The sequence below is a fragment of the Phyllobates terribilis genome, unplaced genomic scaffold, assembly GCF_046119375.1.
Source record: "Phyllobates terribilis strain yellow unplaced genomic scaffold, ASM4611937v1 Scaffold_5__5_contigs__length_657084704, whole genome shotgun sequence".
NCBI lineage: Eukaryota > Metazoa > Chordata > Amphibia > Anura > Dendrobatidae > Phyllobates > Phyllobates terribilis.
In genome coordinates, this window is record NW_027362765.1 from 252,766,593 (window position 1) to 252,786,773 (window position 20,181).

Below are 20,181 nucleotides of genomic sequence, written 5' to 3' on the forward strand. Positions count from 1 at the left end.
AAGGCCACATTAATGAAAGTCCGTCTACCGATAGAAAAGAACTTATTTCCACCCGGGAGCCTCTGGCTCCCAGTCATGTGGGTGGGCTACGGTCACCGCTCACTATACTATAAGCATACCCAGCACTTTGATTTTCAGATCGCTCTGCACAGATGAAAACAGTTCTGTGTAATGTTCCCGCACCTCCTGTCCATCAGCCAGGTCCGTAATTTGTGACGGCTGGAGGGGAGGCTTGCAAATCTTCTTACCCCTTTGCATTCCCGGCTTTTCTTTTTATTACCCAGCCTGGCACAACATCAGGTGTGTGTCATGCCGCAATGACGACGTTGTGCCAGCCTGGCTAATCACAAAAAAAGAGTCAGGAATGCTGGGAGGGAAGAAGATTCGCAAGCCTCCCCAGATTACTGCCCTGGCCGATGGGCCCAAGTCCTGCGAATCGATTGTTCCATCTCTACATTTAAGCACTGTTCACATTACATTAAAAGTCCTAAGTATACCAACATATAGACCAAAAGGACACTTGTTAAGTAAATGGAGCCCTATGGGGGTGACATGAACAGACATTCCCAACATCATCATTCCCTTTTACTAATCTCACCAACTGTTGTGTAAAAAGCAAATGGTTTTTATTAGAAAAAGAAACCTTTTTACTGCTCTGACACTAAACATTAAGTGCTGTAAGATGTCATTAAGTGCAACGAGGAATATTTTAATCATGGAGAGAAGAACACAAATGTCTGACAGGAAGTTGCAGTGGATGTGGTTTACATCAATTCTGTAGAACCTTTCGCAATATACCACAAACCAGGCTGATAACATGCTCCATGTTACACAGTGAACGAAACAGCACATGCTTGGCGGCCATCTTTATGTCTCGCTGGCACCACTCACCTTCAGTACGTCTCCGCGTTTGAAGCTAAGTTCATCATCTGCTGTCGCTTTAAAGTCATATTTTGCTATGGCTTCCATGGCTGCCGCAGCGTCCCTGCCCTGTGGGGACTTTCAAAACAGGGCTGGACCCCTCTGCTGCCCACACCACGTCAATGCCACCTGGCGCAGCACGAAAGGCTGGTCACCCACCTCACGTTATGTTTCCGTGGTTGCGGCCTGCAGAAAAGAAGAGCCAGTTATTTTAAAGAGTTAATTATATAATCGCATTGTGGGCAAATATAAGGCTAGGGCAACACTAAAAAAGCAGTATTGCACGGTGACATCTCATCTAATGATTTGCTATGGTGAGTCACAAACGTTTCCAACTGTCAGATCTTCTGTCGCAAGTCGCACATGACTCACTTACCATAGACTTCAATGCAAATCACAGGATAATGAGACTTAATACTTGTCAATAATATTCGTGCAAATGGTATACGACACCAATGAATACCATAAAAAGTCTCTTTGCATTAGTGTTAGAGCATGTAGTGCTATTCCTCCCATCAAAATCACAGATTCCATAATGGAACCCATCGTAGGACAGATGAATTGTGGCTTCAATTATAACCACAAGTGTGAATACCCCCCCTTCTCAATATATACACCAAATTATTCCTACAACCACTTCTGGGGAGAATTGCAATTGTGATTCCCCCATTCCCAAGGGGTATCTAAGCATTGATGAATGCCGCCTTGCCCAGCCCTCGACATCTTATAAATGTCCCAGGATGAGGCCTACTTCCCCTTCTGCATTCAGCTGAAGCCTGTGTTGCAACAGACACTCTTTTAGGTTAATATGCCAGTAAAATATTTGCACAACAAATGCAAAAAAGGTCACACACCGAGTTGAATATGGGACCAGGAGATTGGCAGCCCATATGGAGGTAACGAACACCAAACACAACACAAAAATGATGGAGTATCCTGGAGATACAGATACTGTGTGCCACAGTTTAGGTCCGTTCAAACAGCTTACAGGGATGCAGCCAATCAGTGAGCCCAGCGGCTTTGTCAGTGTAGATGGAATGCCCCACTCAGAGCTGCTGAGCTCAGTGACTGGCTGCAGCGCTGTCCATGTGACATCAGCGCTGTAGACAATAACAGATACAGGCAGAAGGTGGAGACTTAGTGCTGGACTTGGGAGAGGATAACCATTTTAACAAATTGCACCTGGGGACTGGTATTTTCAGAAAGGGGACAACTCCTTTAAATGGTCACTGTGCTTTCAGACAATTTCATCTCATTTAATAGATAATGGGCTACAAAGGCTATATGCAAATCACTGTTTGTATACATTAGTCTGCCTTACCCCTGAAAAATATCACTCCCGAGTGATGGCCATTAGGTGTCTAACTTTTAGTTCATTGCCTGTTGTCACGTGTAATCCATCTCTAACAGCAGAGATGTGGAGGCAGAATCTAATGCAGAGCTATGTCCGGCCCATAGATCTTAACAGCTCATTTACATATTAAGAAAAACATGGAGATCTCTGGAATAAGACATCGGATCGCAGATATCAAGGTATCATTTTACTCCGCTTCCTATGACTTACATGCCCATAGGTTAGTTAGAAGGAGAAAGACGGGCACACTGTCCTATTAAAAAAGTGTGTGTTTGAGGAAGGGACTCATGATCCAGACTTGTTGTGGTAGGAACCTTCAGCACCACAAAAGAAAATGAGACTGTAGGTCTTGCTGCAGTGATAGTTTATTTGATCTGACAAGGAGTCAAAAACAGATATGGTCCAACGTTTCGACCATCTCATTTTCTTTTGTGGTGCTGAGGTTCCTACCTCTACATGCCCATATAGACGTCTTAGGAGGGTTGATCCTACTGAAAGATTCCTTTTAAAAGAAGTACTCTTGGGGAAAATAAAAGTGTATTTCAATCTACATTCTGTCTAAAACTATGTAAGCTCATGTCCCTCTGCCTATTCTTAGATGTAACTTCATATGACTTTACTTATCACTGTGTCACAGCACTGGTGTTGCTCCAAGGCCTCCCCTGCCCTTCTGGGATGTTATGTCAGAGATCAGGGGGCGTGTCCAGTGTCATGCTGCTCATAAGCCACGCCCCCCAAGCAAGGCTCTCCATAGTCTGTGTGCAGGTTTGATGCCCCCTCTCCACCAGTTCTGCACTGCCTGCCTGCTCCATCACAGCTTGTACATGACATGTCAAGGACTGTGAAGTGAGAGCTGGAGAATCAGGGAGAGGGAAGGGACAGCTGATATAAAAGCCCTGAAGGTGCAAGCAGGCACACCCCTAATCTATAACCTTACGTAACGTACCAGAGGGGGCGAAGGAGGACTTAGGAGCAGAACCAGAACTGAAGTGAGATCACAGTGATATGTAGTAAAATCACATGACGTTGCATCTAAGAACAGGCAGATGGGACATAAGCCTACATAGTTTTAGACAGACTCTAGATTGAAACATTTTCTCTCCCCTTTACTGACATTGGCTGTATGTTTATTGTCATTGTTGTGGTAGAGAATAAATTTGGAGCCAATCATACGCCTCCCTTATGGTTTTGCATAATGGTTAAGTATCTACCTGTATTTCAGAGGACATCATTAAAGGGGTTGTTCACTTTAAGGGTCAAATATTGTATAAAATAAATAAACTCAGCAGATACTCAACCTCCCTGGGTCCAGCTCCAACCACCCACCGCTCCTCCAGTCCCGATGTTTTGACTACAGGTGTGACGTCACATCTCTAACCAGTCACTGAGCTCAGTCCTTTTGCACTGAGGTTGACTGCATGAGCAGCTAAGATCGGTGACTGGCTGTCTAGAGAGGCGATGTCACCAAACATACAGCCAACATCATTAAGAACTATCTTCAGTGTAAAGAAGAACAAGGAGGCCTGAAAGTGGTAAGGCCACTGCAGAGCGGTGATCTCAACATCATTAAGTCTGTCTGGGATTAGATAGAAGAATTAGCGCAGGCATGCATCCACAGAAGATCTGTGGTTAGTTCTCCAAGATGTTTGGAACAGCCTCCCTGCAGAGTTCCTTCAAAAACTGTAAGTGTATCTAAAAGAACTGATGTTGTTCTGAAGACAAAGACTGGTTAGGTCAAATATTGATTTGATTAACATTCCTCTTTTGTTCATTTACTTTTCATCTTGTTAATTGATAAAAAATAAACTATTAACAGTTCTTACAGACCAATAACATCAGAAAACCACTTGCCAATGCTGCTAGCAGAGGATGCTTTGCTGCTGCAAAATGGAAATAGAGTATGATCATTGAAGTTGGCTGAATCCGGCCAGCTTCAGAGCAGCACTTCCTAGCTTTTTCGCGGTTTGCAAATGTGAGCTCTTAGCCTAGGAAGCCAGCCACCGCTGATCGACTGCAGAGGTGGCTAGTAGCGCAGGCAACAGGTGGTCCACAATAGAATTAAAAACCCCTACATTGTTAAGAATGGGTTGTATTTTAAAAAGGGGTAAATTGCAAAATGCCATGTTTTTACAAGCACTTGCATCTATAGCCATTTAAGAAGCTGAGACAACCCCTTTAAAGAGACTATCCAGCACCTCTGACTACCTTGTCAGAAGATGAGAGGCACTGGGGACGTTCCATCGATTGTTTGTTAGGTCTCATGTACGCATGCCATTTTAAATAATTGGATAGGTGCACAATACCTGCCAACCAAGTTTGGACTACCCGTGCCAATACCAGCAGTATGCCATGTGTGCTTCATCAGCAGCGCCGCTCACCTCTTATGCATGTATGACAATACAATTTTACAATAGTTACTACTCTGGTTTCGCGCAGTGCTTTAATCAGGCTGAAAGTGGAATAAGTGGAATATGATGTATACATAGCAGACTGGAATTGTATGACGGCAGCTGATCACTGTTTATAGAAATGCTCGCACTGCAACAAATACTTGAACCTTGCCAGCTATTTGCACAATCTGGGGAATCATTGGCATCCAGAATATGAATTGAGTCTCAAAGGGCTTATTCAGGGAGTCGGAAAAATGTATACATTTTTATATAGGCCATTAACTTCTTTCACTTCTTGCTTTACATAGGTATGTATCAGGAGGGGCTCAGCACTGACAAATAAATGATCACAAGGTGCAGCTATTTGTCACCATGGTTTCCAATTTTATAAAAGCCATGTTAGATATATCCTTTTTATTTTGTAATGGGTCCCTCTGACTTGGACTTGACATATTAGTGACTTACAACTGAAAGGTCACTTTAAGGCCATGTACTCACATAGTTTAAAGAGGTTGTCCACCTTTCAGGACCATTATTTTTTTTTTTACATAAATACATGCATTTTGGGTTAAAAACAGTTTTGCATTTGGGTTTCACTGACAATGTAGCACCGTTTCCCTTCCATAGCCTCTGTGATACACTGTCTATTGCTGCGATGTCATGCTTGTCATTAGAAACCATATCATAGTGTTTTTCAGCTGACGGGGTCGGCGGTCCAAAGCATCGTCAGGATGCATGCAGAAAAAGAAGTCTGATCTGAGCATACAGTACGTGCTCAGAGTCCTGTCGATCATTGAAAGGTAGCTGCGCCCCCATCAGTGATATCCTTGTCATTCCATCCGATTCCAATGCCTAGATCGGAAGTAACATAGGGAAAATAGTGCAAAGGGTTATATGACACTCACTAATATACGCTTATAGAAGCAGAGCAGGTAATTAAAGTATATGAGAAAAGTGATTGTCAGGCTAGGGTCACACAACTATTTTTCTCTGATGTGAGAAAATCGGTCTGATTATGTTAATCACACTAATCAGAGTTTGATCAGAGTGTAATCCAATTTTCTAGGATGTGGAGGATTGGCAAAAAAAAAAAAGTCTATTCAGTCTGTCCGTGAAAATCGAGTCAAAGCGACAGATAGAACTTGTTTGATTTTTATGGTCATGTGCATGAGCACGTAGGAAGAGTTAGGGCATATGGAAGGGGGTCAAATAGTAGTGGAAAGCCAATTTAACTGAAAATCCGTTAGTCTGTCTGCTACGACGGTCTGATAGAGTTTGTGACTTTTTGGGCGCAGTCAGACAGCCGTGTAACACGGACGACGATTGCATCACACTCCTCGGACTGGCCAACGGCCCTCCTCACAAGAGCATGACTGCATGTATTTCTATGGTCTCGGTCAGGAGAGCTGCCAGCTAGTCTGTGCACTGTGATGCGATCGCTTTCCGTGTTATACGACCATCTGACTGCGCCCTTTTTCTGAGCTCCTCACAGCTGATTTATGGCTACAGACTTCATTAAAGTTCAATGTGCCAGAAAACAAAGTCTGTAAAAGCCAAACAGTACAACATTTTTCATGAAACAATTGCAAAATTATATTTAGGCTCAAATATATGTATTTCAATAAAAAAAAAATTGTCCCGAGTGGTAGACAACCCATTTAAATACTGTGTTTTTTCCCCGATGATTTTTTGTGTGTGCAGAAAATCTGTTGCATTTAAGGGTATACTCACACTAGACATTTTTTTTCTGCAGCAATACCTGATCTCTTGGCAGGAAAAAAGCTGCCGCAAAAATGCAGGTTTTGGTGCGTTTTTCAGGATCCCAAAGTTCAGTTTTAGTTTTGCTCCCACCACAGAAGCATGAACAGAGGTCACCAATGGCAGTGCATTTACTTACTTTCACACTTTGAACAATGCCTGAGCAACTTAATGGCAGACCAATTTCACACCTTTGTCAGCCACAGATTGGATTAGTATGGTTTAATTAAATTAGTGCACAAAAAAAAAAAAAAGGATGGACCACACCTCCAAAAAAATCACACATTGATCTAATGCCTCTGGGCAAAAATATTTAGAACTGAACATGAGGTTCTTAGTTTAACATTGTAATCAGACTGTATGAGCCCACTGCCATGTCACTGTTAACCTCTCAGTGGGTCCTAACTTTTATTGCTTTAATGGAGCAGAGTCGTGAGCTAACCACCGCCGAGGCAACAATGCACCAAATGGGTGGGCGGCCTGGTGCTTCACGGCGCCCATGCTGCAAGATCAAGTCCCCATGATTCCAGGCCACGCCACCCCACCAGCACAAAGCCACAGCAATAATGGCCGCCACACAGCACCCACACTAAGAGAAAGGAGCATAAAAAACTCAGCTTCCTCAAGCTCTCATGCTAGAGCAAAAAAGGTTGGACAGCATAGGTGGTGTGAGGTGAGGTGCATTATCGCTGAGGCGGTGTCATGTCAGGTGTGGGAAAGACTTGTTGCAACACAAAGGAAAAAGGGAAAGGGAGCCCAGACTCTAGGGAAAGGGGTAAGGTGATACCTCCTAATCTGGTCTAGCGTCACCCTGTCTCAACTACCGTCCCTATATTGGCTATTCATCAATCGCCGCATGCGTGCCTCGCCATGACTTTCCCTGGCGTATGGCTAAGGCTAGGGACGGGAGGAGGTGAGCACTAGTTGATCTCCACTAAACTCTATAGACAACAAGGATAGACAAACAAGGAAGACTGCTTAGCTTTAGACGACTCCAGACAAATGCGCCTCAAGCTCCAGAGAGGACGAAGTACGGCTCTTGCTAAAGCCTCATAAGTTGTAATGAATAAAGAGCCAAAAAACAAAACATTCCCAGGTCTATGTCATAAACTGGTGATACATCATTATAATATTACGTTGGAGACTAGCAGGAATCGAAACAAACTGTGGAGTCAGTTTTATACAAAGGTAATAAATTTTATTCTATAGAGAAAGTGATAGAATGTCTATCACACTAAGACGAAGCCGGAAGGTGAAACGAGCGTCGAGGCCACTGCACGGGTCCCACAGACGCTCTGCTTCATTTGAGAACATGGCACAAGGTAATCCTCATACTTTGCACCCCTTATAAGTCTGTCATTTAAACACACAGAGGTCGAACATGGTTGCACACAATGTTTTTGACTAATTGCTGGTAATAAATCCAGCTGCCATCTAATAACTCAGTACAGTCAGTGGCTTACCTTAAATCATCAGGATGCCTTGTTCTTACTGAATGGGACCCAATGTGTCTCTATGATTCTCTTAGTGTGATAGACATTCTATCACTTTCTCTATAGTGCCACAGCAGTATCTTTCTCTATTCCAAACCTTTTAGATGATCTGTTTTCATGTTATATATTTATATTATCCTGAATAAAATTTATTACCTTTGTATAAAACTGACTCCACAGCTTGTTTTGATTCCTGCTAGTCTCCAAAGTAATATTATAATGATGTATCACCAGTTTGTGACATAGACCTGGGAATGTTTTGTTTTTTGGCTCTTTACTAATTTTGGGACTGATTTCACTTTCGAGTGATTTCTTTATAGGTTTATAAGTAGTAATGAATATCGCCGGCACCTCCCTCTCAGACACACCAGGTATTTATACACCCAGGCCAGGGAGCTAATTAGCCAGAGGGAGCTAGCCGCTGGGTCCTAGAGACAGCCAGCCTCTAAGAAGATACACACTTCCTCCTCACATATTACTTTATTACAATTATTTAAACACAGCAAGCAATAAAAAGATAAAAAACAGCCCCTAAAAAAAATCCCATAAAACCACATGGGTGGAGCGGTCCACCACTATCTTGTTGACATGAGGTAGTATGTTGTACAAATTAACTTAATATAGATCGATATTATCAGCATATATAGCGCACAGCATGAGTTAATACGTTTAGCTTAGTTACACTCAAGATATATTATGCAATTCAATCCAATATAATATGTTGTACAAAATAGCTCGATATACAACAATATTACCAGTATATATAATGCACAATATGAACCGATTAGTTGGCTAAGTTGCAATCAAGATATATTGTACAATTCCATCCAATGTGTATCAACGTAATTACTATGTATATTACTTAGCATCAACTATTTAATAACACATATATATTCCTCAATATAAGCTGAATGTATAACAGCTAAAATACAAACTAGATGCCATGGCGGTATCTCCACACCACCCAAGCACCCCAACGCACATATCGCGTCTGTTGCTTCCTCGGGGGGTACCAAAAAGTCTGGAAATATGATGGTCATAAGGGGTCAACTTCTCTACGCCCTTTCTAGAGTGACCCCCGCTCTTGAGATCATGGCCTGCTAATGTCAGTTTCCCTAGGTGGTATCAGCGACCAGACCCATAAACTGACTATTGGGACCAGCTTTAATTGGATATAAGGTTGTCTTCATCCAAAAAGTTTAAGTGACCAAAAATTAACTCCTACAGATAAATTATGCTCTAAAATAAATTACTGGGAAGTCCTACAGGAAAATACTAAGCTCTCACCCCAGACTTGTGAAATGCAGACAAAACCTAAACTCAGCAAAATGTGGGGGAAAAAAGGGGGCGAGAGAAGATAACCCTTTCACTACCAGATGCTGATCAAGATAACTAGGACAGTTTAGGAAGATGGAGGGCAGCAATGGAATAGACAATAGATGGAAATTATTGTCAATTATCAAGACACCCTCAATAAAGGAGTGGTTCTGCAGGTGGGGACCACAGACCACATCTCAGTACCAATGCTTTCTGGCTGATGTTTTGGTCACTATTGAATGTTGGTTGTGCTTTCACACTCGTGGTAGCATGAGACGGATTCTACAACCCACAGAAGTTGCTCAGGTAGTGCAGTTCATCCAGGATAGCACATCAATGCGAGCTGTGGCAAGAAGGTTTGCTGTGTGTGTCAGCGTAGTGTCCAGAGGCTGGTGGCGCTACCAGGATACAGGCCAGTACACCAGGAGACGTGGAGGGGGCCGTAGGAGGGCAACAACCCTGCAGCAGGACCGCTACCTCCGCCTTTGTGCAGGGAGGAACAGGAGGAGCACTGCCAGAGCCCAGCAAAATGACCTCCAGCAGGCCACAAATGTGCATGTTTCTGCACAAACGGTTAGAAACCGACTCCATGAGGGTGGTATGAGGGCCCAACGTCCACAGATGGGGGTTGTGCTCACAACCCAACACAGTGCAGGACGCTTTGTGTTTGCCACAGAACACCAGGATTGGCAAAGTCGCCACTGGCGCCCTGTGCTCTTCACAGATGAAAGCAGGTTCACACTGAGCACATGTGGCAAATGTCACAGAGTCTAGAGATGCTGTGGAGAGCGATCTGCTGCCTGCAACATCCTTCAGCATGACCGGTTTAGCAGTGGGTCAGTAATGGTGTGGGGTGGCATTTCTTTGCAGGGCCGCACAGCCCTCCATGTGCTCACCAGAGGTAGCCTGACTGCCATTAGGTACCGAGATGAGATCCTCAGACCCCTTGTGAGATCATATGCTGGTGCGGTTGGTCCTGGGTTCCTCCTAATGCAGGACAATGTCAGACCTCATGTGGCTGGAGTGTGTCAGCAGTTCCTGCAAGATGAAGGCATTGAAGCTATGGACTGGCCCGCCCGTTCCCCAGACCTGAATCCGTTTGAGAACATCTGGGACATCATGTTTAGTCCATCCACCAACGTCATGTTGCACCACAGACTGTCCAGGAGTTGGCGGATGCTTTAGTTCAGGTCTGGGAGGAGATCCCACAGGAGACCATCCGCAACCTCATCAGGAGCATGCCCAGGCGTTGTAGGGAGGTCATACAGGCACGTAGAGGCCACACACAATACTGAGCCTCATTTTGACTTGTTTTAAGGACATTACATCAAAGTTGGATCAGCCTGTAGTGTGTTTTTCCACTTTAATTTTGGGGGTGACTCCAAATCCAGGCCTCCATTGGTTAATAAATTTGATTTCCATTGATGACTTGTGTGATTTTGTTGTCAGCACATTCAACTTTGTACAGAACAAAGTATTCAATGAGAATATTTCATTCATTCAGATCTAGGATGTGTTATTTGAGTGTTCCCTTTATTTTTTTGAGCAGTGTATATAGTAGACAAAAAATGCTATTTTGGCGCAGTCACTCCGGCTTTCTTCTGCTATATACTTACTAATACTTTTTTGGCGAACCATCTGAAACTCCTCTGGAGAAAGGAAGAAACATCAGGAGACGCCAGACATTGGCCATCACTACTGATCCAAAGACCCTGTAATGGGGTGAGATAAGCTTTCAATACAACAAAAAGTAGGCACCTCCTCGTTGGGTATCTCTGCTTTGTGTAACAATTTGTCTGAACATATTACAAGAGATGTGCCCTCTTTCTATTGTTTTATGTGGTTGTTTGATAGTTATGTATTTAGCCGGATTCCATCATCCATACAGAGCTTCTAATGACAGCCGTCAAAAAGCAGAACAAGTTCCCATTCACATATCTGATTTTCACATACATGTATTGTGTTGGATTTTTTTTTACGGACAGCACATGGACACATTATAGCCTATGGTTGCATTCATACGCCTTTTCTTGTGTTTGCAGATCAATGGTGACATGTCCAAGTTTGGTCCGATTCAGTCCAAATGTGAACCAAAATGCATGCTGGCAACTGTGTGCTGTCTATTAATGTATTAAAGTGCATGGTGGACGGCATCACAGGTGATCGCATGTTTATACTAAGTTTCCTAGAAGCACACAGCATTCTCTGAGTGGTGCACAGAGATAGGGCAAGCACTGGCTCTTGTTGGGGTATGTGCCCACGATGCAGAAATGAATCAGAAAATTTCCACAGCGTTTCTGCATGTTTTTGGCAGTCAAAAACGCTTGCAGATTTTACACGCGTTTTTACATGCGGATTTGACTTGCGTTTTTCAAATGCATTGGGACCTCAAATCCGCATGCAGAAACACACAAATATTGGACACGCTGCGGATATTTCCGCAAGGAAAATCCGCTGCGGAAAATTCTGCAGCATGGGCACAGAACATGCATATTTTCATTGGGGATCATGGGGCACGGATTACCAAGCGTTTTGCAAGAGTTTACGCTGCGTAAATTCCGCATCAAAAACGCTTAAAAAACGCATTGTGGGCACACAGCCTTAATGAGATAGTTGTGCATGGGTCCTAGGCTAGGACTACACGGCTACTTTGGCCACGACAGCCGTTGCACAACTGAAGTTCATTCAATGCCACGACAAGCAAGTCACAAAAATCCAACAGAGTTTGATTTTTTTTCGACTTGATTGTTGTGGTTGTATAGGTGTCACAACACAACCGCATTCATGTCTATAGTGCTGCAATGTAGCAGCGATACTGGATGAACTTCAGTCGTGCGACGGCTGTCAATGGCATAGTAGCCGTGTAGCCCTAGCCTTATGGGCTAACTTGTTCCGCCAAACCCTGCTCTGCACTCACAGTGGCACAATGGTTGACTGGCTTGGCTAATATCCCTCACAATGTTAGAATGCTAATTAAAGGGTCTGACACGGATGTCTTTTATTTTTAATTTCTCTCTATGACATCTCCAGAGAGGGGGCATATCACACTCACATTAAACATATGGAACTAATAACTAGGGAAGAAAGAAACTAAACATGGGAAGAGGAAAAGACCTAACACCTCCTGCAGTGACCAGGTAATTACAGCAGGGAGATTTGCTGGGAAGAAGACAACAAGCCTGAGATTCATTTATGCAGAGGGAGAGAAGTACTCTTCTAAACCAAAGAGCTTCCTGTGATCAAGGAACCTTTTTAGACCTTTTGGAGCCATCGGTCAGTGATGAATATTGTGTTGCAGTGAAGGGACGTACATAACACATTCACTCTTATCACCGTAAGGCCGGCAGAACCCCTCCAACTTAATATCGTTCCAATGGATGCTGCTATCCTTGCCATGTTTCATCTCTATAGACAGATACAATCGCAATAAGAAACATGATGACAATATCTATCGCCTGGGGCCTCCAGGGGCGAAAATATCCCGAAAGTTAGGGATCTCATAAAATTGTAACAGACCTAGCACATCGTAACCTTGAGCTAATAAAAAATAGAGTTTGGGTGGCTGTCATTTGTCATTCTGGAAGACATAGTTCAGTTCGAGAGTGTACAATTTTCCAAATTAGATTGCTTCCCTCCATAAAGACCAGAACTATTCCTGCAACATCAGGTTTAGTAACTCTCTTTCGTTATTCCTTTTTATTTTATGTAATTGTACATATTGTATTGTTTTGTTCCCATATTTGTATATTTTTTTTATAAACACTGCCTACTTTTATGGATTAAATATATAAAATGTAATAGTTCTGTTCCTCTTGATCTGTAAACTGCAAGCGTAGGGGCCGGAAATCACAGACAGGGAAGAGAAGACCCCGTGTACTGTCCAGCCCCTGTGCATCGAAATATAATTAGCAGAAAACTTCAAATGGTGATTAAAAAAGAACCACAAAGCAGATTTATCCACCAAAGGTACCAACTAACCTCTAAAACAGTACCATCACAGCCATGTCTTTACTTTACAAAATAGTGCTGTCAGGTTCTCTTTAAAGTTTTATTTCCCGAAGACATAGACTAAGGACTGAGGAGAATCAATACAGTCTGTGCTGCAGAACATAAAGGGGGCTATACAAATAATGGACAGCAAGAAGAGGAGCAGGAGGGACTTTTTAATGTTAATGGATGGGCTTTTCATTGGATTTTCCAGCCATTTAGTCCAACACATCATGGACAGCTGGAATAACAATTTTAATGGAACCTGTCACCGACAAAGAAAGGAGTTGGTGTGCTGTGGGCTGAACTAATATGCATCACAATGTAACCAATCAATCTCGTAGAAACCATTACTTTGGGGATAAAAGGAAAACCTCAGAGGGGCTTTGGTACTTAAAGTGACGGGTTATGTATAAACACATATATATATGTTGAGAAACAAAAAATCACTGCCACTATCCAAGGTGCAAAACTAAATATTCCAATTCAATGTGCTGGACAACAGTTCTGGAGGGAATATTTGCATCAATCACAGCCTGTGGGTAAACACTTTACCATTGACTTGAGTTCCTATGAAGTTGGTGTCCCAAAAAATAGCACCTCTAAAGTTGTTCATACCAGTCATTGCACATTGCCGATAGGTGTATAGAAGATAGATCAACCCTCGGTCCTGCAAAGAAAGCACGCAGCCCCCAGATCTGGGACTTAGCTGGGGCCTCACTGCAGGTGATCTCAGCAGCCACTCCGTTAAGAGGTTTTGTGAATTTGGATAAAAGCATTTCCATCCAAGGGGTTTCATTGATCTGAGTATCCCTCTCCAACAATGCACATGTACAAAAATAAAAAAATACTGAGCTAAGGATCTATCCTAGGAGAAAATCATTAATGTCAGCTATAGAAGTAATCACAGCCTGAGCCAAATATTGTATGCAGGATTTATACAGCTTGTCTCTAGACTGGGTGTACATAAACATATACGTTTTATGTCCAGAAAAAAAATATTTTTCATCTGTATTGTCATTTGTATGCAGTCCGTATGTCCTTTTTTCCCAAATCTGCTTTTTTTACATTAACTACTTTATACAAATACAGTTTCCTATCTTAATAAATTGTAATGTACCCAATGTCAGGGCTGTGGAGTCGGTAAACCAAACCTCCGATTCCTCAATTTCCATGACACCGACTCCCTCATACATGGCTCATGTTTAAGTGATAAATTTACTGCAGCACAGATTCATCTCAGCTAAAAGTCTAGACCCTTAGATCAGGAATAGGACATTTCATAACTTTCCAAAATTCCTATGAAAAAATATCCCCCAGAAACTGCATTGAACTACTGTACCCAATTTATTATATATCTTAGGAGTTGGAGTCGGTCCATTTTATACTGACTCCAATTCCGACTCCACCAAAATGGACTCCAACTCAGACTCTAACTCTACAGCCCTGGTACCCATAAAAAAAACAGGATATACGGAGGGTAACCTGTATGATCTGTATTTTTAGGAAGCCATTGACGTTGCAATTTTCCTTTACATGCAGACCATCGTTCTGTAGAAACGTTCTACCACAGTCTTGCATTGGTCCTTGTGCTTTCCATCATATGGTCGCTTAATGTTCGTCTGAACAAGCCCTAACTAGGTGTTTGCCTCAGATCTGGCTTCAGAAGCCCATGGTGACTAGCTACATTTGTCAGGGAAAAGCTACAGCCATTTTCACCCCTGTATGTAAAGTATAATGTTAGCTGCCCAGAAATGCTCTAGTGGATATCCACTCTTCTCATGGAGGGTAGTCCTCTCTACCATAAGAGCATATGGACAGTGGTCATCACAGAGACAACCCCCTTCAGAATTTACCTCTCCCATTGCTAAATATCTAGTTTAGAAATCACAGGTACATTTCTACCTGTATAGTATTTTTCTCTGATATTTATATTAATAAGCTATTTATGTGCACTTTATGCGTTGTATGTTATTTAAGATGCCATGGAGCACATTTCACTACATCTTTACACACCACTTCCCTAAAACACAAGTTAATTATCAGTTGGTTAATTGGTAATCCATTTGTATTCAATACGTTTGCATTATTGTATGCAAAAGTGTAAGCCACAGTTATAAATCAGTGACCCCTTAAAAAACAAACTTGTTCCAGTGCTTCGTGTATATGGACCCGTTAGCTGGACAGAAGTATTTGTTTGTACTTTTGGTCACTTTATTCTATCTGATGTCACATTTTGAGGTCACTATTATTTCATGTCAATATTCTATGTGATTGGAGTATTTCTGTAAATCTGGTTATTTAATAAGGCTTTGGGAGCGTTTACACCTGGGTGACGATCAGTTCATTTTTTGCAGGGTTCTATACATTTATTGTGGGAAGTGCAATTCTTTACTCTTATTGCACATTAATCAGGTGCCAACACATCAGAGTAACCACCAGAAATATAGATATTTACAATAATCCATTCAGTAAGATTCAAGCCATCTCCAAACACTTCTACCGTTCTTGCATATTAATGCACTTTTTTAGCTCACTATTTGCGAACCAAATTAAGAGTAGTCGGGGAACAGGCTCGCTATTGTGCGCTGTGGGGGAGTAATCCTTAACAGAACACATAAGAAGGAGGCAATGGGAGCCCTTTAAATTGAAGTTATGCTAAAATTCTCACTTCCTCTTAAAGGAGAATAGTGGCTTAACCCATCAATGGCTGACAGGTTTTTTTTGTTCTTCTGGAAGCTCAGCGCCTGTCCCAGGCCACGGTTACAGAATCTCAGGCCATCTGTTTGGGACATGCATTCATTGTACGGGAGGGATTTCCAAACGCCTTTTTAGGATGCCTCCTGTGAGCCCATCTGCTAAGAGGCACAATCTATTGATAAATAATACAGAAAGTGTATCCTTTATGTATGCAGCAATTCAGATATTATGTCCTCCATAATGTATAAATGTGTATATTTAAAGGGACAACCAACTTAAAGAGGAAATTGGGTTTGGGCTTTCTTTATTACCTTTAGTAAATTACGCAGACTTAAATAAGCCGTCCTTGAGTTTAGGACGAAGGAATCCTCAAAAAAGAAAAAAAAAATACATAGCTACACACTGGTGTTCAATTAACTACACACATATGTGTGTGTGCGTGTATACACACATACATACACACACACTGCTCAAAAAAAATAAAGGGAACACTTAAGCAACACAATGTAACGCCAAGTCACTAACACTTCTGTGAAATCTACCTGTCCACTTATGAAGCAACACTGATTGACAATCAATTTCTCCTGCTGTTGTGCAAATGGAACAGACAACTGGTAGAAATGATAGGCAATTAGCAAGATACCCCCTATAAAGGAGTGGTTCTGCAGGTGGCGACCACAGACCATTTCTCTGTTCTCATCCTTTTTGGCAGTTGTTTTGGTCACTCTTTCATTTTGCCATTGCTCTCACCCCTAGAGGTTCAGTAGTATGAGGCGGTGTCTACAGTACAACCCACAGAAGTTGCTCAGGTAGTGCAGCTCATCCAGGATGGCACATCAGTGCAAGCTGTGGCACGAAGGGTTGCTGTGTCTGTCAGCACAGTGTCCAGAGCATGGAGCAGATACCAGGAGATGTGGAGGGAGTCATAGGAGGGCAACAACCCTGCAGCAGGACCGTTACCTCCTCCTTTGTGCAAGGAGGAACAGGAGGAGCCCTGCAAAACGATCTCCAGCAGGCCACAAATGTGCATGTGTCTGCACAAACGGTTAGAAACCGACTCCATGAGGGTGGTATGAGGGCCCGACGTTCACAGATGGGGGTTGTGCTCACAGCCCAACACCATGCAGGACGCTTGGCATTTGCCACAGAACACCAGGATTGGCAAAGTCGCCACTGGCACCCTGTGCTCTTCACAGATGAAAGCAGGTTCACACTGAGCACATGTGACAGACGTGACAGAGTCTGGAGACGCCGTGGAGAGCGATCTGCTGCCTGCAACATCCTTCAGCATGACCGGTTTGGCAGTGGGTCAGTAATGGTGTGGGGTGGCATTTCTTTGGAGGGGCGCACAGCCATCTATGTGCTCGCCAGAGGTAGCATGACTGCCATTAGGTACCGAAATGAGATCCTCAGACCCATTGTGAGACCATATGCTGGTGCGGTTGGCCCTGGGTTCCTCCTAATGCCGGACAACGCCAGACCTCATGTGGCTGGAGTGTGTCAGCAGTTCCTGCAAGATAAAGGCATTGAAGCTATGGACTGGCCCACCCGTTCCCCAGACCTGAATCAGATTGAGCACATCTGGGACATCATGTCTCGCTCCATCCACCAACGTCATGTTGCACCACAGACTGTCCAGGAGTTGGCGGATGCTTTAGTCCAGGTCTGGGAGGAGATCCCACAGGAGACCATCCACAACCTCATCAGGAGCATGGCCAGGCATTGTAGGGAGGTCATACAGGCACATGGAGGCCACACACAATACTGAGCCTCATTTTGACTTGTTTTAAGGACATCACATCAAAGTTGGATGAGCCTGTAGTGTTTTTCCACTTTAATTTTGGGGGTGACTCCAAATCCAGGCCTCCATTGGTTAATAAATTTGATTTCCATTGATGATTTTTGTGTGATTTTGTTGTCAGCACATTCAACTTTGAACAGAACAAAGTATTCAATGAGAATATTTCATTCATTCAGATCTAGGATGTGTTATTTGAGTGTTCCCTTTATTTTTTTGAGCAGTGTATATATACACACGCATATCATCATCGGACTCCCTTCTGTGAGCTGTACCATGGGACCGGCTAAGGGGTAGTATATGCAGTAGTCACCCCCCCCCCCCCCCTCAAGGTTCAATGCAGAAGTGCCCCATTCTACAGGAGCGTCAAAAACATTGACAGCACAGGATGTCAGCACTAATTTACCATCACCCCACGCACAGGAAAAGGGTGTGTAAGTAGGAGGTTAAACCCTCTAAAGTACTGTACAGCAGTGATGGTACTAAATAGTAGAGAAAGACTACAGTAGCATCATTTGTAAAGGTCTCCTCTCCATTATTGATATTTTGTTAAAAAAATAAATACCCAAAATATTCAAAGGAATAGGAGGAGAGTTGCAGTACCCAGAATCGACCACTACAGTGTTTGGGGCTATTGTGTTCAGCTCCGTACACGGCTTACAAGTGACCACCACCGAAGCTGATAACAGCTGATCATTGGGGTGCGGTTTTCGGACCCCCTCCGATCTGATATTGATGATCTATCCCGAGGATCAATTTCATAAGGCAGCACAGTGGCTCAGTGGTTAGCACTGTAGACTTGCAGCACTAGGTTCAAATCCCACCAAGTGCAACATCTGCAAGGAGTTTGTATGGGTTTCCTGTCACACTCCCAATACATAATAATAGAGAATTTAGACTGCAAGCCCCAATGGAGACAGGGATGTCCATGTCTGTAAAGCACAGCGGAAGTTAATGGCGCTATATAATTAAGTAAAATAAATAGTAGTGGAAATACCCTTTAACGAGTGGTTCCAGCTCTAGCAGACTTTGCTTTTCATGCAATACATAATCAGCAATTTTTCTGAAGGGCTACCATATAATACTACATTGCAGCTAAATGGAAATAGTTTGGTCGGACGGGTCTTTCCTCTTTTATACCAGTTGATCGCAACTCTATCTTTTGTTGTAAAAGTGACTGACGTTACTAGACTACCCCTTTAATGATAAAGGGAACAGGAAATGTATCATATGCATAAGTAGGGACATGTGCCTCTCCGGGCTTGGGGTGAAACATGCAAGATTTGTAACAATACGATAAAAAATAAAACAATTAGGGGGTAAACCCATCTCTATGAGTAAATCATGCTCCCTAAGCTGATGTACTGTCTAATAGTTAAAAAGAAATAAAACAGAATAGTCCACAAATGTTTTGATATATACAATATCTTACAGGAAACCACATTTCTTTCATACAGAGAAAAATCTGCACAGCTCAGACATAAGCTGCATCTGTCATTTGGTCTTGCAGACTATGGAGCATAGCAGGTTACAGACCCTCATGTGCATTTGTCGCCATGAAGACATCACATTGATCATGGTGGACATATGATCATCGTTCTCCAGTCTCATACTCCTTATGCTCCTTCCTCTCATGGCATTTTGCGAGAGATTGCTTAGTTTTCTAAGCAATATCTCAATTAATTGGGAAGCTCATTAACATAAACATCAGTATGATCAGCAAGAATTTGCTCTGTTGACAGTTATTGAATATAACACTGCAAAGAAAATGTGTGAAGCTAGCTTAGGGTGGTATCACACACAGCATTCAGAAAAACACCACTGCAGTTTTTGGTGCTTAATCGAGAAGTCTATGTAGCCGGGAGAAGTATATGTCCTTCCTTGACAGTTACCATTCTTTTACAAACCATATCTGACTTTAGTTAAAAAGTCTGCAATGGCGTTTTCGGTAAAGACGCTGTATGCAAAACCACTCTAAGAGGATTTCCTACTAAAATAAACTAAATGTATAACCATCCTCTTCCATCAAGTATTTTTTGCTTTATCAGTACTTAGAATACTGCATGGCATCCTATATAGCAACAGTCCAAAATTCTTAAAAATAATTGCTTTATTGATCCAGTAGTATTCAAAAAATGGTTGAACACAACAGCACAAAAATTAAAAAGGAAGAAGAGAAATATCTACTGTGGTTTGACAAAGGACCATGCAGGTCTGAAACATGTTGCCTGGGAGCGCAGCAGATATTTCTTTTCTGCCTTTTTAATTTTTGTGCTGTTGTGTTCAACCATGTTTTGTGCCTTTTATACTACTGGATCAATAAAGGCAATAAAGCAATTCTTTTAAGAAGATGTGAGTGCTGGCTATCGTCTGGACTATTGCTATTACTGGAGTTTTTTGCTGTGCATCTGGACAGGTGAGCTGATTGCTCCATTTTCACACTAACGGTATCCTGTATGACTA

At 42.6% G+C, this 20,181-nt stretch overlaps 1 protein-coding gene across 2 annotated transcripts in view; it reads right to left on the reverse strand.

Moving 5' to 3' along the window:
* GRB2 (growth factor receptor bound protein 2) overlaps nt 1-20,181 on the reverse strand; it is a 54,399-nt gene that overhangs the window by 12,303 nt on the left and 21,915 nt on the right. For both annotated transcript variants that reach the window (XM_073684037.1, XM_073684036.1), the window contains exon 2: nt 892-1,107. In XM_073684037.1, the coding sequence (XP_073540138.1) occupies nt 892-969 (78 nt within the window). In that variant the 5' untranslated portion in view covers nt 970-1,107. The remainder of the gene's footprint in view (nt 1-891; nt 1,108-20,181) is intronic.